Source organism: Tribolium madens, unplaced genomic scaffold, assembly GCF_015345945.1.
Source record: "Tribolium madens isolate multiple individuals breed KSU strain unplaced genomic scaffold, Tmad_KSU_1.1 Scaffold_71;HRSCAF=194;Tcas5.2_LG6, whole genome shotgun sequence".
NCBI lineage: Eukaryota > Metazoa > Arthropoda > Insecta > Coleoptera > Tenebrionidae > Tribolium > Tribolium madens.
Window position 1 is genome coordinate 4,159,196 of NW_025401041.1, and position 20,658 is coordinate 4,179,853.

Consider the following 20,658-nt stretch of genomic DNA (forward strand, 5'->3'; position numbering starts at 1 on the left):
GTCGCTGAGATATTTGACTTTTAATGAAAAAGGATCTTTTTGTCTTTGTTCATGGATATCTCAGCAACCAATGACTGCATAGAGGATGTGAAAATAGTTTCAAACACTGAAATAAAAGTCCTAGAACATGTTTTTACGACTTTTTGAAAAAAAAATTTCTTTCGCAACATTGATTTAAAGAAACGAGAAAAATGTAACTTGTTGTAGTCTTCATCTAAATGAAAAAAAAAAAACATTTTGGTACAATTTTGCACGTTAAATTTGAAAAAAAATCGAAAAAAATAAAAGTTTTATAATTATTTTTGAAAATTTGTAAAAAAATCAAGAAACAAAACTCACTAATTTTTGAGACCATTCAATTTTTGCATAATGGAAAAACGTTGACTCTTGAAGAAATTGTGTTTTGTGGTTTTCTTAGCCGGTTTTGAAACGTCTTCGACTTTTGCTCTTTACGGACTTGCCAAAAATTAAGTAATTTAAGGTAAAGTAAGAGAAGAAATTAATACAGTTTTGAAGAAACAGGATGGGGAAATCACGTATGAGTCCATACATGTTGTTTAAAAATTGCATTTTCTTCATTTTTTTTTTCTAAAGACTTTGAGAAATAATCCCAATTTTGGGGATCCACTATAACAAGGATTATTACCCAAACCCTGAATTTTTTTTTATAAAATCTGTATTGGTAAATAAAATTTTGATTATTGTTGCCAACTTAATTTAAAAATCACTGTAATTGATAGGCATGGGATGTGGACTAGTATAGGATATGACGTGTTTTGACTTTAATCAAATTGCGTCACAACCTATCTCAAATTTGTAAACTACTCAACTCTAATCGACGATATTCATTACAAATTTAACAACAACCGGCGTGATATTGCAATTATTTAGTCTTAAACAAACGTTGAGAAAAAATGTTGTTTTCCGTTTTGGTGTGTCTTCTGGTCACAGTTTTTCTTTATTACAAATGGACATTCAAGTACTGGCAACGAAGAAATATACCATGGCTAGAACCAAGTTTACCTTTCGGTAACTTGAGTAACCCTTTCAACCGTCAAGAAAATTTAGGGATAACAGTTAAAAAATTCTACAAGGAAATGAAGCAACGTAAGTGGAAACATGGAGGAATCTTCTTTCTTGTAAGTCCAGTCTATTGTGTCGTCGATTTGGACTATGTGAAAAATATAATGAGTCGGGATTTCCACTATTTCACCGATCGTTCGATTTACTTCAACGAGAAAAACGACCCTCTTAGTGCCCATTTGTTCGCAATCGGGGGTCAAAAATGGCGCAATTTGCGAACTAAACTAACCCCGACTTTCACTTCCGGTAAAATGAAGCAAATGTTTCACACATTGCTCGAATGTGAAAGCAATTTGTTAAAAAGAATCGCCAAAGAATGCCACAGTCCAATAAACATTAAAGAAATTTTGAGTTGCTTCACCATTGACGTCATCGGTTCAGTCGGTTTTGGCCTCGAATGCAAGACTTTTGAAGATGAGGATTCGCCTTTCCGCATTTACGGGAAAAAAGTCTTCAAGGATTCGGTTTTGAGGAGCCTGAAACGTGTATTTCTCACATCGAATTTCCCGGATTTGGCCCGGAAACTGGGCGTTTTGGCGTTTCCGTCTGACATAACCGATTTTTTCTTGAAGGTTGTAACCGATACGGTTAGGTACAGGGAGGAGAATCACCACACGAGGAGTGATTTTTTGCAACTTTTGATTGATATGAAAAATAATGAAACGCTGACGATTGAAGAAATTGCTGCACAGTGTTTTGTTTTTTTCTTGGCCGGTTTTGAGACGTCTTCAACCACAATGACTTTTGCTCTTTACGAACTTGCGAAAAATCAAGAAATTCAAAGTAGAGTAAGAGAAGAAATTGGTGCAGTTTTGAAGAAATACGACGGGAAAATCACTTATGAGGCGATTCATGACATGAAATACATGAATCAAGTTATTGATGGTACAATTTTTACTAATCTTAAAATTTTATTCATTTATATTATTTAAGAAACGTTGAGGAAATACCCAGCAACGACAGTCATTACCAGGACTTGTGTCAGGGATTATGGAATTCCTGATCAGGATGTGATAATTCCAAAAGGGACCTCGGTTTTAATCCCAGTTTTGGGAATTCACCACGATGAGGAATATTACCCAAATCCGGAAAAATTCGACCCGGAGAGGTTTACTCAGGAAAATAAAGCTGCAAGGCATCACTATGCCCATTTGCCATTTGGCGAAGGACCACGAATTTGTATCGGTATATTTCAACAATTGTTTTTCAATGTTTAGTTTACGATAATTTCAGGATTGAGATTCGGATTAATGCAAAGTAAAGTCGGTTTAACTTCATTGCTGAAAAATTACAGATTTACAGTTAATGAGAAAACAAAAGAACCGCTTAAAATGCAAGTAAGGTCGTTGATTTTGGCGGCCGAGGGGGAAATTTGGTTGGATGCTCACAAGTTATAAAAAAGTTAATTTTTTTCATAACCGTGTATGTAATGTTGAGTTTTCTAACCTTGACGGAGGTTGGAAAGTGACTCATTAGTGACCTTCTGTTACTACCCTCGTTTTCTAGACCCCTTTTGATCACAATTAAACACATTTATTGCAATGACGACAGAAATAACTACACGATCGACGAGTCAAACTTTTTTTAAAACTTTTTCATTATTATTAAATATGCGGTTGTGAATAAAATTGTTTGCAAAACTTGGGGGAAAGTTTCATTTCTGCTTCAATGCAACCGTTTCGGTAAACTTTCTAATCTTTCGACAGAAATGAAACACTTTACACCTCGGTGTGTATTTTACTATTTGTCTTTTGTTATTGTATATGGTTTCACAAAAAAAAGTTCAAAATTTTAGTCCATATCAAGTATTTATGTAATTTAATAAATTGAATAAACAAATCGTTTCATTTACTTATTAACTATTTGCAACTAATTAGTAATTATACACATTTCTTAATTTCCTTAAAGAAAATTATAAATCAAGATGCTAAAAATTTGATTAAACTTTTAAAAAAAGGTGCAAAATTTAATTTTTTTTAAATAAAAATTTCAAAAATCTTAAAATAGTTTTAATGTATAGGGTGCGCCAGAACTCGTGCTCCAGAGAAAAATGCCATGTAAGGTAAGATACCAGGTAGATGGGAAAAATGTTTAAAAAATCCTATCTATTTTGTTTTCTTGTTCCTGGTATCTTATCTTACCTGAAATTTTTCTTTGGGGCGCGAGTTCTGAGAGAAAAAAACCTATACATACTAACAAAAAAAAAATATGTATTAACTATCTGCAAACTTTAAATTGTATAATAGAAAAAACCTTCCATACCTAGAGAGCGAAACTTTATAAGCTTGACTTAAAGAAATAAAAATAAAAATTAAAAAAAATAGATTTTGACTTAGATTATAAAGCTTGTAACCAGGCTCAAAAAAATTATAAAAAATATATTGTTTGCTTCTAAGAACACAATAGTTGCAAAATAAGCTGTTAAAAACTCGATTTAAAAAAAAGTTAAAAACAATTGCAAGAAAAAAAGGAATGAAAAAAAGAAAAAAAAAGAGAAAAAAAGAAGACGAAACAAAAAACCTCTGACTGGACTCTGAAAAAATTTAAAAAAATTGCTGAATAAAGTTAAAAATACATATTTTTTTTGTAAAATCTGAAAAATGACATTTACATAAAAGTACTTGGGTAAAAATTTTGTTTATTATTAAATATATGAAAACAAAAAAGGATGAAAGGGCTCTCATATATCTACAATGTGTTGTCAGACCAGTGTTGCCAGATCAAAAACATAAATTTCACCAGATCCGAGTTAAAAAATTTGCCAAATTTTTACCAGATTACGATTGAGATGGGAAAATCTCACGAAAAAACGCAGTTTTCAGCTAAAAAAGTAAAAATGACATGCTTTTAGGACTAATTCTGTATTTTTTCGGCTTGTTTTCAACAAAATTTTGCGAAATAATTGTGTTTCTAACTGAAAAAGCATTTGAAAAAACTTAAATAAGTTGTCATTTTTGACTCTGATTAGTAATATCTTGTAAAGAATAAATAGAATTATTTTTAACCAATTTGGTGGTTTTCGATTATTTTTTCTTCGAAAAAATTTGACGAAATAATCACGTTAAAGCTCTAAAGTTAGGTAAAAATATCGTAATATAATCTTTTTTATAACAATTTAGTAATTTATGACACGCTATGGCAAACTCTCGCAAAAAAAAAATAGAGTTTTGAGCTTAAAAATCTGCTTGAACTTTTGAAAAAAGAAAAAATATATTTTTTCGGCCAAATTTTGTGTTTTTTGGCTTATTTTTAACCAGTTTTGCGTTTCTTGCTGAAAAACATGCTAACACTCTCAATAAATGCAAAATTAATGTAATTTTCGACTTAATATGTTCATTTTTCAGTTCGTTTTAGCGAAATCTTGCGAAAACCTGAGATTGTAGTACAAAAACGTTCTTAAAGACATTCTCGGTTTATTTTTGTCTCATTTTACTCAAAAACCCATTAAATCGAGTGAAACAAACGAACTAACATCAATATCAATTGTTTTTATAATTTTTAAGCGTGTTTGGACAAGATTTTACAAAATAAATGAGTCTCTGGTTCAAAAACCAAGTAAGTCGAGCGAAACAAGCTCAATATAATATTAATTTCGAATTAATTTTGTAATTTTTTGTCTGCTTCAACGGAATTTTTAGAATTTTCTTTGTTTTTATCTCAAAAACGTGCATAAACACTTGAAAAGGGCAAAATAACGCCGTTTTTGGTCGAATATGTTGAATTTTTGATTGTTGTTAAAAAACGATATAATTGTGTTTCTAGCTGAAAAAGAGTTCTAAAAACAAAAATAAATTATCATTTTCGATCCTGTCTAGTAAAATCTTGTAAGAAAACAAACAAAACTATCTTTACCCAAATTGGCAGAAAAAATTTGACGAAATAATCAAGTTTTTGGTTGAAACGTGGAAAATGTTCGAAAAAACAGTTTTTTTTTCATTTTCAAAAAAATCACCAGATAGAATTTTTACAAAAATTGTCACCAAATTACCAGACAAAAAGTATTTTTTTGCTTGTATAGCTTTAAAACGTAATAATAAATAATGACATTGAATTGTTTTTTTTTTCTGAGGGTTTGTTGGTGGGTGAAAATCTCCAGTTTCACACCCCACCAAACCCTTTGCTCAAACCCATCGATCCCTCATTCCGTCCCGAGCTTCCGACGCGCCAACCATCATGGACGACCGAACCATCGACTTGATTTTCGCCGGCTCGCTGGAAAATCTCCCTCCAGTGAGTTCAAAAATCGTGCGAATTTTCACCAGTTCAACATTCACAGGTAAAACACCCAAAATCCATTTTTTTCCTCATGGTTAAATTCAGATACCACGATGGAACGAAATACTCTAATGGCTAAATGTTATCCGAGGATCAAGGATTATTGTCGCGAAAAACACGGCCTTGAATTTCAAGTAAGATGGTACGCCATGGTACGGATCAATAAAAAGGGGTTGTAGGTGGTCGATATGAGATGGGGTGTGAGAGATGAAGCAACTGATGATCACATGACGACAGAATTGTGCATGAAGGAAATACAAAATTGTCAAAGATTGTCAATGGGGCCAAATTTTGTCGTGAGTTATTGTCTTGACTGTGATGGTGCCACCATGACAATGTTTTAGGTTTTTTTGGGGCAAAAATACGGTTATAGACCAATCCCCACTTATATTCTTTCGTCAGAGTTGCAAATGATTCGGGATGAGTTAGCCGCTACTGGACATGATCCCGTTTTAATTGACACATGGTACCGGAAAGACAGTAATGCTGTCCCTCCCATATCCGTCCTCCAACCCATTTCCTCAATCCTCATCAATTTCAACAACAAAAGAATCCCAAAATTGCAAGCCGAAGATCAAGCCAAATGGTGGGACACTTTAAATAAGTTTCAGAAATTGTTTCGCAAAGCTGCTGCGTCTTTGTACCAACAAGGGAAAATGGACCATGACGCTATGCATAACTATTTCATGTCGGTCACGGAACGGGAGGTTATCAATGGGATTCTCAATGTGAAAAATACCAAAAACCACTGTTTGGCCTACATTCGGTACATCAACAACATCAATCTTCAAAATCTGAAGAAAGCTTCCCTTTTTGTCGACATTATCAATCGTAGTCTTGACTCCGAATCGACTAAACTCTTGGCTAACCTTCGGGATGAGAGATTACCGGCGAAAATCGAAAGTAGCAATTTGCAAAAATACACAGTTGAATGGATTGGGCGTGAAGGTTTAGATAATGAAACCCATGAAGACTATCTCAAACATTTTATCACCCATTTCTACAAGAATATTATCAAATTGGTGGATCGAGCAATGCGAAAGGAGGATTCCAGCGCCCAAGGACAGATTGTCACAGAAATTCTTCAACATCTTCACGCTTGTAATAATTCAGTCCGGGTTTTCTATGGACGTGAAGACAGTCTTGAGCACATCCACCAATACATGACCAACGACTCTGATAAACTCTTAATCTTGTATGGGGAAGGTGGTTGTGGTAAAACCTCTCTCTTGGCCAAAAGTGCCAGTATGTCGACTAGTACCGAATGGTTCATGAACGCCAAACCCATTAGTATAATACGGTTTCTGGGAACCACTCCCGACTCATCAGCTTTGACTCCGACTCTCATTTCGATTTGTCAACAGATTTCGTACAATTTCATGCTACCTTTTGATGGTATTCCAGACGATTTGGTACCACTCACCGCTCATTTTAAGTACTTATTGACTTTGGCGAGTAAGGAACAACCTTTGTTGTTGTTTCTTGACTCTGTGGATCAATTAACTGGTACCCAGGATGCTAATAAAGTGTCATGGTTGCCGACTCGACTACCACCATATTGTAAAGTACGTACCGGTTTGGTACCACTCAAAATTGACTAAACTTATAGATTATCGTCTCGTGTGCGTCCGAAGATAGCAATCCTGAAGTCTCGCGTGATTACCACGTTTTGAGACGTATGGTCGACGTTGAAGAGAATTTCATCGAAGTCAAGGCTTTAGGCGAGGAGTTGGCTATGAAAGTTGTCAAGTGAGTACTCCCCCAGTGGCGCAGTCAGAGAGAGATAGCGTTTAGGGGGGCTTAACTTATCTAAAAAATTTCGGCCACGTCATTTCAAAAAAGACTTAAGTCTTACGCTTAATTGTCATAACTGTTTTAATGACAAATCAGAATGAATATGGCACAGCAATGTCATTCGGTTAACATTTCATACATGACGGCCCTTAGATAATTACTTTAATTTGAAATTATTACTGATAAAAAGTTATATCAAGTAAACTTTAACTTGTTGATAGAAGAAGATGTAGTAAAAAACGAATGTGTTTTCTTGTTTTGTATCTAAATTTTAATGACATTTCACGAGTGACATTTTATCAAAATTTTGTGTCGTTTCGTTCAGTTGTGGTTTAATTCTTTCCTTGAGTTTCTTGGCAAATCAGCTATAGCCAGGCACAAATTATTTTTTAGTTTTGAAAAATCAAGTGTGCCTTAGAAATTTTTAGAAAAACCTATTTTTTGTAAAATACTTATTAAAGATACAACAAAAATTTTATAAGAAAAGTTGTTTAGTATTAACATCTAGGCCCTTATACCAAATTTCAAAATCATTGGCTAACTAACATTTTTCATTTTTATTGAAGCTTTTTAGTAACAGTTACATAAAAAAAGTTTACTAAAGTCAAAATCTTAGGTCCGTATAATTTGAAAAACTTCGACTAACTTTGATCTCTCACATGTTCTTTTATGTTAAATTCTCAAAATAAAAAAATATTTGTAACAAAGACCGCCATGGAAAAATAAAATTGTATAATATAACAATATTAATCAGTGAAAGCTTCAATGTTAATTCAGTTTATTTAAACAGACTTACACGAAATTTTTCAAAAAATTATTTCTTGTATTTTTACAACATTTTTGTACTTTTTTAAGTCTCTTGAATCCTCAATTTTGTTCAATTTTTAAGTTTTTAGTTTTTTCAATTTTTGTGGAAATTTTGGGCGAATTTCGGTTTATTGCTAATAAGTAATAACTTCGGAATTATTGACGCCTCTTGTATTTAAAAATTTCTTTGCGAGATATTGTCTTGGCTTTGGCGTCAATCGCTAGATTTTTTTACTCTGATTACGATGGTATTAAGCTTTTTGCTCTAAGTTTGGCCGTAATCGTCGTTCAAAAAGTCAAAATTGTCAAAATTTTGACACTTTATTTAATGCGTTTTTTACGAAACTTACAGCAAAAGGCAAAAAACTACTTTAAATTACCTATCTAATGGCGCCAACCGGAAGTCACTCCGGGTGATGGTTCCGGGTACAGAGCCATTTTTAGTTTTTTAATAAAAATTCATATTTCAAGAACTATGGGTTAATTTTACATATAGCACTAGTTTTTCATAAGAATAAAAAAATTGATTTTTTGGTCAAAATCGTATACAGTGTTTATGCTTCTAGCCCTATTCTTAACTTTATTACTCAATATCTCAAAAACTATGCATCGTGTTCAGGGCGTAATTTTACGTCTAGAAAACCATATTTCCTGCGTTTTTACGACTTAAGGTAAATTGACTATTTTTACGATTTTACCACCGCTCGCTCACCTTCAAAAACTACGTAATTTTTTCAACTTAACCCAATAACGTTTTATACACTTTTTGGAGTCTTTAAGACCTCTAGAAATGTAGAAAACGTCATATGGATCAATTTTAAAGTTGATTTTTTTTTATTTTCGACGTGATTTTGTACCCGGAGCAGTTTATTGCTAATAACTCTGGAACTACTGGTGCTAGCCTCTCGCATTTGATATTGTTGAAAAGCAGATTTAATTTTTTATCAAAAAAAAAGATACTTGTCCTACGTTAAATAGTTATCGAGAAAATTACTAATAAAGTCAAAAAACTCCAAAATATTAATTCAACTATAACTTCTAAACGATCAAGAATTTTGCAAGTTTCTCAATGCAAATCGATTTCTCGGAACATTTTACATATGTCTACGTCAAAATATATTGTATCATGAAGGTACAGTTTTGCCGCAATTTACAAAATAAAAAAAGTAAAAATTTATGAATTTTCCAAAGTTATCACAACATCGAAAATAATTGAATTCAAAATGAAGTTTGGTTGTTTCTAAAATATAATTTAAGTTTCATTACCCCTACAAAATAATTTTGCCTGATTTTGTTCTCGCTGCGCCACTGTACAGGGTGCTGCATTTTGGATGTCCAAATAGGGAATCTCCGAAACTAAGAGGTTTAGCTAAAAAGGAGTAATACATTCTGGGGCTCATTTGTTGAGAAAATAATATTGGTTAAAACCGCATCCCGCTATCGTCTTTTGTTTTCGACTTATAGACAAAAATTGACATTTTAGCAATATCTAAAAAAATTCATATCTTCGTTATTATAGAAGACACAGATTTGAAATAAGAACATTATACAGGCACTTTTTTACGTAGAATTTAATAATGTAGTTAACAATTTTTTTCAGTTGTTTGTTTAGCCGTAATAAAATAAACTTGTATTTTTTTAAATGGGAATCATAGATGGCTATGTCATTTTTAAAAAGCTTGTTTTTTCTTATCTAAAAAATATATATTTGTAACAAATTATTATAATACATTTTTAGCAAAAAAAATCTTTGATTTTTGTTCGCAGTTGGTCATGAAAAAATGTTGCATCTTCAACTAAAAGGATTTAAAGTATATTATATTCAACCAGTGTCACTAATGAAAGAGTTTTCTAAGTACTAAGTGATGAAAAAGATGCAAAATAAATTGTAAATCAACTTATTGGCGACTAATAACATTTCTTTGTTTTTAAACAAGCTAACATTACCATTGCAACTTCTAGTGATACATAGAGTGTTGTAAAAAAAAGCTGCTTTAATTCTTCAATAAAATTTATTTTATATGACACAAAAATGATGATATGGCTATTCAAATACCCAAATTCCGTCTATGTGAAACGTTATCCTACCTTTATTAGATCATCAAAAAAAAATGTTTTTTCTAATTGTGTTGACTGTTGACACATTTGTTTTTCCTATTTTTGGATTTTTTAAAAATATGTAATAATTTTGTTCTGAAGCGCTCGCATATTTGTTCAATGCTTCTACCGTAGCGTATTTTTTAAATTTTTATAATTTTATCTATTTTTTCATCTATTTTACAGTTCACAAAACTCTTATTGATTATTATTTACACATTTGGAGTGAAATAGTTTTTCCATGGCCAACTATTATCACACAAAATATGTATTTCACTTTTTAAGTATAGTTATAAAAAAATATTCTTGTACAAATATATATTTTTTAGATCAGAAAAAAAATAAGCTTTTCAAAATTGCCATAGCCGCCTATGATTTCCATTTAAAAAAATACAAGTTTATCTTATTACGGCTAAACTAATAACTGAAAAAAATTGTTAACTACATTATTAAATTCCTCGTAAAAAAGTGCCCCTATAATGTCTTTATTTCAAATCCGTATCTTCTATAACAACGAAGATATGATTTTTTTTAGATTTCGCTAAAATGTCAATTTTTGTCTATAAGTCGAAAACAAGAGACGATAGCGGGATGCGGTTTTAACCAATATTATTTTCTCAAAAAATGAGCCCCAGAATGTATTACTCGTTTTTGGCTAAACCTCTTAGTTTCGGAGATTCCCTATTCGGACATCCAAAATGCAGCACCCTGTACTCCCCCTCTTAGTTTGTTTATTTTTTCTTGTTATTTTCCAAGGATGTGGATGAAAACCGCCTGTCGTGACCTTACAAACTACCAATGGCGTCTCGTATCGAACGCTATTGAAAAATGTAGTTTACCGATTTTTGTTAAACTCGTGTTTGCCGAAATTTGCCGATGGCGCAGCTATACCAAATCCCAAGACACTCATTTAGCCTCAACTGTTATGGACTCGATCATGATGCTATTTGAACGTATAGAAAAACAACACGGACGCATTTTAGTGTTTCATGCTTTGGCATACATAACAGCTGCCAAAAGTGGACTATCCGAGTCCGAATTGGAGGATTTGATTTCACTCGATGATAAGGTACTCGATGATGTGTATCAGTACCATTTACCTCCAGTTCGGAGAATTCCACCCTTGTTGTGGACCCGAATTCGGAACGACTTACCCAATTATCTCTCCGAACGTGAAGCTGACGGTGTTAGTGTCATGAATTGGTACCATCGCCAGTTTAGAGACACGGCAAAGGAGCGCTACTTTAAGAATATGAACATGGCGATGTATTTTCATTCAATGATTGCGGACTACTTTCTGGGGATTTGGGGCGGGGGGAATCCCAAGCCGTTCAAATATACGGAAATACAGAGACACAGGTGAGGTGAGGGTACTTGGTGGTACTTGTCCCACATTTGGGGCACTTCTAGGTTCAATTTAACCGATAAGGAAGGCGTAGCTGATCGAAAAGTACCAGTCCAGCCTTTGTTGTTTTATACCAAAGATGGGAAAGTCTCACGGTACAATTTGAGGAAATTTGGCGAATTGCCTTTTCATTTGGTACGATCGCGTCGATTTAAGGATTTATACGAAAATGTTCTTTTTAATTACGAGTGGTTACATGCAAAGTTATCGAGTTGTCCCCTTCAGGCCGTTTTGGCCGATTACGAGGATGCTGGTACTCATATTGAAGACAAGGATTCACGCAGGTACCACTTTGGCCGTTTCAGGGAACCTTCTAATTGGTTCTTTTAGAGAATTAATGTTGGTAGCTGACGCTTTACGTCTTGGTGGTGCTGTTTTAGGACAGTACCCTAACATGTTGGCACCACAACTAATCGGTCGTTTATTACCAGAAGTGGGGCCAAACCCAAATATCAAAATGTTACTAAATGATTGTGATATTAAAGGACCAGTACATTGCTCACTTTTACCGGTTTATCACTGTTTACATACACCCGGTGGACCCTTAAAATATTCACTTGAAGGTCACCAGTTTGCCGTCTTTGCGATTTGTTTAACATCTGATTATCGGTATGTTGTTTCGATTTCGAATCGTTTCATCACTTGGGATTTATCGACAAGTGATTTGACAAGGGATGTTAATCCCAATATTGAGGGGATTATGCAACAGTTGGTTTTAAGTCCGGATAATAAGTGGGCCGGGGCTTATACCAATAATAATCAGGTGAGTTGCAAAATTGTGATTTACCGGGGAAAAAACTATGCACCAGTCTAACTTTGTACTTGCCATCTAAGATAAGATACCAGGAACATGGAAAAAATGTTTAAAAAAAATTCGAAGTTATGAGGATTTAAAGTTTGGACTTTGACTCTATTTATTTCTGTTGGAAAAATAATTTAAATTTAAATAATTTTGTTTGCTATAGGCTATTAAACGAAGAAACAAGGAAGCTGTATCCTAAATTGTAACTATGTTCAATGTTATTTGTGGATATTATTGACAAAATTTTTGTCCCTTTACTAAATAATTGTAAAAAAACATATACAAGATCATCAGTATCATTAAATAGATATAAAAAAATGTTAAATGTCAAAAAATAAATGGCAAAATTTTTTGACAGATAGAATTTTTCAAACATTTTTTTCATGTTTCTGGTATCTTAGCTTACTTAAAAATTTTCTCTGGGGCGCGAGTTCTAGCGCAGCCCTGTATGTCAAAAAACCCTTATTTAGGAAGTTGGTCCGAACCCGAAAAATGTCTTTTTGTGAAAATTATAATAAACAAGCTTGCTCAATTATCAAATTACAAATACATAAATTTATTTAAGAAAAATATTTTGCAAGTATACAGTATGTTCCCGGATTAAATTTACAAGAGGAAAAAAAAATTACCTTTGAATTTACGCCAAAACTGCAAAGGAAAAACATTTTTAGCTTAACTTGACTTTTAAGGTTCTTTATCTACAGCTTTCAAAAATCAAGAATGTAGAACTAGTTTTAAATGCCAGAATTTTTAATAAACTGTGAATTTTGCCAATTTCTACCAAATTATTTCTTTTATAATCAAAATTCTGAACTTAATAATACATTTTATATTAGCCAGTCAAAAGGAAACAAATTTTTACCTTTGATTTTACGCCCAGAATGCAAAGGAAATACTTTTTTTCTATAGCAGATGTTAAACTATTTTTTTTTAAAACTCTTTTGAGTAGATAAAGTAACACTTTAACAGCAAGGGTTATTTTTGCTTTATCTGAAGCGAGCAAATATGTAACTAAAACTTCATTATTCTGAATCAGTGGAAAGAAAAGTTAATTTTTTTCTTACTTTTGGACTTGTAATAATAATCTTCCTTTGCTTTTCAAGTCCCATCACATTGGGGATTTTATTTTTTTGACAACGATGTCACTTTGACAATAAATGAATTAATTGAATAATGATTGTTTTTGTTAAAAATGGCTGTTTTTTAGGAGCTGTTTTTTTAACTTGCCATTTATTAAAATTATGTTTTTTACAAACATTTTTGTTATTTAACTTGCGTTAACTCATCTGTCAAAATCACATCATTGTCAAAAAAATAAAACGCCAATATGATGGAATTTAAAACGTAGAGAAAAAATTACACTAGTTTACACGATTTTTATACCTTAGTAGCTAAAAGTTAATTTCTTATAATTTCTTAAAAAAAAAATTTTAAAAAAGTCCACCACGTTACGTTTAAGAAATATGTAATTAACAAAAATACAGAAACAGCCAAAGAACAAATTAAAAATGAGTAATTTTACTTGGTTTTATTATACTTTTTGGATCAGTTTTCTTTATAACAATCCAACAGTAATCTACTAGTAATCTAACACATTTTCATCCCTTAAGATCTTGATGAAAACGCTCGTCTTGTTTGTCACTGATGCACCCTAAATTTTTAGAAAAGAAGTCAAAATGCGAGTGAAATGTTTTTAAGACCTATTTAGACCCATATAGTAATAATTTTGCAATAATTCAGCAACAATTTGAATTTAAATAAATTTTAAATCGGAGGCATTTGTACAGAAAGCAGAAAAATTATCGTCTGTAACAAAAAAAGTGTGACGTGATGGAAAAATTTAACAATTATTTTTGTTTAATTAAAGGTAAGTTAACATAAAAATAATAATTCGATTAAAGATATATTAAACATCTATGTAGACTATGTGTTATTATAGTTATTACAAGCTCAAAATCAAGAGAAAAATTAAATTTTCTTTCCACTGAGTGAAAGTAATAAACTTTTAAAATTACGGACTTACTGGTTTCAGGTGAAGCAAAAAATGTTTTGCTTTTGCAATGTTAGCGTAAAATAAAAAAATCCGGGGACATACGGTATAATATTAGTTATTATTATTATTATAATGGCATTAAATCTACCACTTTGGGTTTTTTGCTTTGTTCAGAAGTAATAAACATAAATATAAAAAACGGAAGAAACTAGCTATTTGTTAATAAAATTAAAAATAAATCACCAAAATTTTGTTAGGGTAATGAAATATATGGGCATGCATATTTTTTTCTCTAAAATTTGCTGTCATTTTGCAAATTATTATAATCACCATTTAATAATTCATACTCATTGAAGAAATTTTCTGAAAAACTTCCTAAATAAAGGGTCTTTCGACATATTACCTGCTCCCCAACTAGTTAGTCGGAAACAGTATTGCAACAAAGCGCAGTGTGAGCAGAAAGTTAGACTGGTGAATAGTTTTTTCCCCGGGTGTACCATTTGACAATTTTTCGTTTCAAGACTGTACTACTTAATATGTTATCGAGCGAGTTTGTTATTATTGATAATCCACTTCCTGAAGGGGAAAATGTGTACGGGATTTATTTACTTAATCGAAGTCTCTATATCTATGGTGGTACCAATTGGGTACAATTTGATATGAGGGGTAACAAAGAAGAGGAGTTTACGTCAAGTGTCGATCGAAATGAGTGGCAAATTCTTTGTAAGTATTTGTTTGTGGTACCAAGTAGTTTCGAATCATGGTTCTAGTAATGGAGTTTGATAATCCCAAAGATTATCGAATAATATATTGGAAAGGTACTCTCGATGATGATAAAATGTTACTTTGCTTGAAAACAGAAGACACGGAATATGAACCATTCGAGTACCATAGTGCTATAGTCTTAACTAAAGACAAAACAACTCTCTACGCATGTACCACAGATGGTACTTACTCACTCGCAAAATTCACCAAATCGGAGGAAACCCACCGATGGGAATTTACCGAAAATTTACCACGGATGGAAAACGACGACAGCGAAGTGATGTTACAACTAAAACTCGATAAACACGATAAAGTACTCTTTGGTACCACAAGTAACGGGTTTGTTATATGGGATTTTGATAGTACCAATCAAGAAGCTATAGTTTTGAAACTCCCTTATGGTACCAGAAACATCACCACTAAAATCCTCCAATCGAATTCGATCATGTTGAGTGGCCACCGAAACTACGCCATAGCGGGCGTCCGTAAAAACTTGTACGTTTGGAGCATGGAGAGTCACAAACTTGTCAAAATTTTGGACGCTCATTTTGGACGAATCATCCAATTGGAGGCGCTAACAATCGGGAATTGGAATAGTATTGTGACGTCATCGATTGACCGTACTGTCAAAGTCTGGAATATTAATAACATTTTTGAGCAAGTTCACGTGATTGACAGACATGAGCTACAAGTTGACGCGATTAGGTACGTTTCAAAGTGGCAATATCCTGTATACAGGGTGCGCCCAAACTCGCGCCCTGCATGTATCAGGTAAGATACCAGGAACATGGAAAAAAATTTCTTCATTATGAGAGTTTAAATTTTGCTCTTTAACTATATTTTTTTCTGCTGGAAAAATAATTTTCCAAGTTTTTTTGTTGCAAGCTATAAAAAGAGGAAACAAGATGGCTGTATCCTAAATTGTAACTTTGTTTAATGTTATTTGTGGCTTTTATTGGCAAAATTTTTGTACCTTTACTAAATAATTATAAAAAAACATATAAAATACAAGATCATCAGTATCATTAAATAGACGTAAAAACAAGACATTTGCTATACCAGGTGAATAAAAAGTATGGAACCAAACGTTTTTCGCTTAAACTATTTATTTTTTGAAAAAACGATGAGTGATTAAGTACTATAAAAATGCGATGATTTAACAAGAATTAAATTTTTCGAAATTTCCTTTTGTTTTTAAGTTCTACAAAAAAAAATATTTTTTTAAATGGCAACCCACTATAAAATCACTTTTCTCATAAAAGCTATACTCTACGAATTATAACTATCTGCCTTATATTTAATTTTTTCAAAAAAAATTTTCACATATATTGCAATTTTGACAAAAAAAATCGCACAACTCAAAAACAAAACAAAATTTCGTTCTGAAAATACGATCACATTTCTATATTACTTTAATTTATATTAATTATTATTTTCTAGAGGCAAATGATTAAAAATAAAACCGCTTGGTTCCATACTTTATATTCACCCTGCATGTGTAAAATAATCTAAAACTTTCTGATTTTCTTTAACCCTTTAACAGGCAGAACCCAAAAGAACTTACAATATTAATTGTATATTGCAATTTTTTTGGCTTCTAATCAAGAATGACTCAAAACAATGTTTTTTGGTCAAAATCATTTTTAGTTTTTTTGAAAAACGCCGGTACATATTTATACCAGAGACCCATTAAAAATTTTCTAAAATTATCTTTGGTACACAATGGTACCACAAAAGCTCTAAAAAACAGGTTTGTTCTCACGATAGTGGTAATTATGAGAATGGGAAATGATTATTGTTGGCCCTTGTAATCGGACCAATAAATTAACAAATGTGTCCAACAAATCAAATTCAAGAATTTGCAAAAACCTCAGCGATTATCAATAAAAAACTGTTTTATTTCAATTCGAATTTAGTTTGGAAAAGACGCAAAAATAATGAATTTAAATTATTTTTTTTCCAATATATCACGAAAAATTGATGTTAGATAAGGGACTATTTCGTCAATTTTTTTCTCAGTAGATTCAAAAAAAAATGCAGATTAAAACTTTCATATGACTTAAAAATGATACATTTTTTAAATTTGTTTCCTCAATTGAGTTTAAAAATTCCCGTTTAGTGCATTGAAAATTGTGTACTCAGTTGGCAATAAAAAATTACACTTATCAACAAATCGACAATATTTGGACAATTTGTACAAATGAACGCAGAAATAATGAGCTTAAATTTAATTCTTCATTTGGCAATAAAAATAAATCGTTTTGGTGATAAAAAATAAGGACTATATTTGTAAATTTATATTTGTTTTCCTCATTGGCTTCGAAAAAACTAATTTTTGCAATCTACGAATTTTTACCTTTTATATGTATTTTGTTATTAGGTATTTCAAAACTGTACCTCAAAGGTACAGAGTGGTTATATATGATTTTCATCTAGCCAGCTTTGGAATTTTTTTGCATATAACTCGCTCTACTATTTTAAACGCTCTAGTTCTGTCATTAGTGTCACTTATTAATTAATAATAAATTGTTGTTAATTAAATTTTTATTGTTTCAACTAATTTCCAATAATAATTGATAATAATGTATACTTTGGAAGAAAACAAGTCTATAATTGAAGTCTATTTTCGAAGTGGACGCTTAATAAACGGCATTTTTTTAATTTTGAGTTACAACAAGTAGGTACCCTTATTTTCGTAAAGCGGAAAAACATGGAAAAAATGTTAAAAAAAAATATCTATAAAAATTTCGAAGTTCTGAGAGTTTGAATTTTGCATTTTGACTCTATTTATTTTTGTTGAAAAAATAATTTTCCAATTTTTTTTGCTACAGACTATTAGAAGAGGAAAGAAGAAAGCTGTATTCTAAATTGTGTCTTTTATTGTCATAATTTTTGTACCTTTATTAAATAATTGTATAAAAACATATACAAGATCATCAGTATCATTGACAAATAGAATTTTTTAAACATTTTTTCCATGTTCCTGGTATCTTATCTTACTTGAAATTTTTCTCTGGGGCGCGAGTTGTGGCGCACCCTGTATAGATACTTCCGTTTTTCTGTCGTTTTCGTTTAATTTTCTTGAAGAGTGTGAGCCACATTTAGGCGAAATGTCACCAACTGTCAGATTGAATGATTGAAATCCAACGCACTCTTGGTTAAGGTTTTTTATTCAACTTAAAATTTATGCACTTTTAGGCCTGTTTTTCTCTATAAAACTCTACTACTTTGAGAAATTATGATTGAATTATTGTTTTTTACTTTCACTCAATCTCTACCTTTCGCCGTTTTCTACTTTTAGCGCGTCAAAATTTTCCAACTCCAATTGCTATCGCGTGACAAAGATGGTTAAATAAACGTTTTACACGGGTGTGAGAGCGTTCAACCTATCGTGTAGATAATATAAAACGTCAAAAGTCAAAAAATAAATGTCAAAATTTTTTGACAGATAGAATTTTTTAAGCATTTTTTCCTACGACCATATACGAAACTAGATCATAATGCACAATTACATATGCGCGAAAATTGGCAATATCGTACGAGGTCGAAAAAGTGTGCGATTTGTTTTCGCACTGTGTGTTAGAAATCTAACGCACAATTCACACTCGAATGTTTTGTATTTTTTTTAATTTAACGTTTTTTTTTTGTATCTATTATAAAAAATAAATCGTTATTCAAGGTATTTTTGTATCCATTATAAACAATAAATCGTTATGAAAAAAAATATGTTCGTAAGAAAAAAATTATTTATGGTCGTAGGAAAAATAGTGTACAAAAGGAAAGTGTCTAACGCACTCGCGGTATTGCCTGTACTCGGCTAACGCCTCGTGTGCAACTTTCCCGCTTGTGTGTTATTTATCACTTTCCGTGCTCGTTATGTAGTATACTATTTCCATGTTCCTGGTATCTTGTCTTACTTGGAATTTTTTTCTGGGGCGCAAGTTCTGTATTGACTAGTTTTTAGCTTATCGGATGACTTAAGTCTTGCGGTTACTGTAACTCGTAACTGTGTTGGAGTTTGGGACTTACGAATCGGTAAATTGATGTCAAAACTAGCCGATAGTCCCTTGGGTGCGATTGTGACCCATGCCATAATCACCCCAGATGGTAAATACATTATTTCGGCGGAATCTGGTAATTTTTTGATTTGGTTGCGGTTGACCCAACAAGTGATTTACAAAGATGAACAACCGGGGATTAGACAGTTGACTTTGATGGACGATGGTACTAAAGTACTGTCTATTTCCAAACCGAGTAATCCACCAGGTACAGATCTGGTGCGTACAGTGGCTACAGTGTGCGTCCGTGAAGTCCCAAGTAAGTCCAAAAACCGAATTGTGTTTTTTTTAACCGAATTTGCGCCAGGTGGTGAGATGGTTTACAGTTTCGAGTACCCAGTCAGATCAATAACCGGAGTGTTGTTCAAACCGGCGGTTATAACCTCCGATAATCAACATTTGGTCGTAGTAGCAGCTGATAAGACAAATCGTGATTGTATCATTGTTTACAATGCTACCAACGGTAATCTTGTCCATAAAATATCCCTGAAAATTTGCGGAGTCAAAGATGTGGGTTGTTTGGTGGCAATGCCCCATAAAGGTCACTTGATTGCCGTTATGACAATCGATAAAGGTGCAATTATTGACATAAGATCGAAAAAACATCTTCGAAGTGTACCAAAATGGGGCGGAAGCGTCACCAAGGATGGTAAGTACGGCCTTTATGCTCCTTCTAGAGGTGGCCTTGAGTTACTCGAGTTGAAAAAAGGACAAACTGTGCGAACTTTTATCCCCAAAGTTGCTGAAGGTGTCTTCACTATCATTTGTTTGTTTAATAAAACCGACGAATACGTTTTGTACTATCACAGTGGGCGTAAAACTTTAAGAGTTTTCCGGTTTGTGTCCAATTTGGGGGTTTTTATTCTATTTTGGGGTATTTTAGTACTTTGGATGCCACCATGGTGGCTAATTACCGAGTCCAGGCTGAGTTAACCGCCGTTGAAAGTACCCCAGATGGGAAAGCTCTAGTTTTGGGTACTGTCGATGGGTGTGTGTCAGTTTTAGCAATTGTGGATACTGATAAGCAAGAAATTGATGAGTATTTGGCCGAAATGCCGTCGAGGGATGAAGAAGTGAGTGATAAACGAATAGGAAAAAGTTTGATCGATATTTTTAGTGGAAGAAAAAAGTGAATAGAATGAAAGCAGCGACGAGGTTTAAAGCAGTCGGGTCAATTGCCAAACTATCGACTGTTTTTGGGAGTAATATTAATGTTGTTAACAATAATATCGAAGAGGAAAGGGAGGAAGAGGTCGCAAATGCGGAATAACTTACAAGAAATTGGGCTTTCTTTCTCGTTTTTTATTTTTTTATTTTGAGATTTCAGATGTTTATTTCTACTCCTAGAAGTACCTACGATAATTAGTAATTAATTACAGCTGACAATCGAGATAACAAATGAACTTCTAGTTAAAAAAGAACAAATCAAGAGTGCTTGTTATGTTTTGTTGCAGTGCTCAATAAATTTATTTCCTGTTTCTTACTGTTCTCTTCTGTATTGTATTTTTCCACTTTAGAAAGGAGTTTCTACCCTTTTTTTTCTCTATAAGCGAAAAGTTTATACAGAGTGGTCCAGAAG

The 20,658-nt window shown here is 32.5% G+C and overlaps 2 protein-coding genes across 4 annotated transcripts; both read left to right on the top strand.

Moving 5' to 3' along the window:
* The first annotated feature begins 802 nt into the window (after positions 1–802).
* LOC123008574 (cytochrome P450 6A1-like) lies at positions 803–2,913 on the top strand. Its single transcript, XM_044404440.1, has 3 exons — positions 803–1,968; positions 2,017–2,268; positions 2,317–2,913. Exons 1-3 carry the CDS (start codon positions 915–917, stop codon positions 2,478–2,480), a joined length of 1,470 nt encoding a protein of 489 aa, XP_044260375.1. The 5' UTR covers positions 803–914; the 3' UTR covers positions 2,481–2,913.
* Positions 2,914–4,844: 1,931 nt separating this feature from the next.
* On the top strand, positions 4,845–20,562 carry LOC123008573 (NACHT and WD repeat domain-containing protein 2). 3 transcript variants are annotated; one of them, XM_044404436.1, is made up of 14 exons: positions 4,845–5,359; positions 5,404–5,492; positions 5,538–5,654; positions 5,703–6,923; positions 6,968–7,107; positions 10,813–11,415; positions 11,467–11,745; positions 11,792–12,224; positions 14,778–14,979; positions 15,027–15,726; positions 18,986–19,338; positions 19,387–19,915; positions 19,963–20,152; positions 20,197–20,562. In XM_044404436.1, exons 1-14 carry the CDS (start codon positions 5,257–5,259, stop codon positions 20,347–20,349), a joined length of 5,112 nt encoding a protein of 1,703 aa, XP_044260371.1. In that variant the 5' UTR covers positions 4,845–5,256; the 3' UTR covers positions 20,350–20,562. The 3 variants fall into 3 exon arrangements, with proteins under 3 accessions (XP_044260371.1, XP_044260370.1, XP_044260374.1); XM_044404435.1 differs by having other exon boundaries at positions 18,986–19,915; XM_044404439.1 differs by lacking the exon at positions 20,197–20,562 and having other exon boundaries at positions 19,387–19,728; positions 19,963–20,146.
* The last annotated feature ends 96 nt before the right edge of the window (positions 20,563–20,658 follow it).

Excerpts from the sequence above, each read along its gene's own strand:
- LOC123008573 (XM_044404435.1), top strand. The coding sequence starts at position 5,257 with ATGGACGACCGAACCATCGACTTGATTTTCGCCGGCTCGCTGGAAAAT. Across the intron at positions 5,360-5,403 it reads CACCAGTTCAACATTCACAG|ATACCACGATGGAACGAAAT; the intron begins GTAAAACACCCA and ends GGTTAAATTCAG. Across the intron at positions 11,416-11,466 it reads ACGGAAATACAGAGACACAG|GTTCAATTTAACCGATAAGG; the intron begins GTGAGGTGAGGG and ends GGGCACTTCTAG.
- LOC123008574 (XM_044404440.1), top strand. The coding sequence starts at position 915 with ATGTTGTTTTCCGTTTTGGTGTGTCTTCTGGTCACAGTTTTTCTTTAT. Across the intron at positions 1,969-2,016 it reads CATGAATCAAGTTATTGATG|AAACGTTGAGGAAATACCCA; the intron begins GTACAATTTTTA and ends ATATTATTTAAG. Across the intron at positions 2,269-2,316 it reads AGGACCACGAATTTGTATCG|GATTGAGATTCGGATTAATG; the intron begins GTATATTTCAAC and ends CGATAATTTCAG.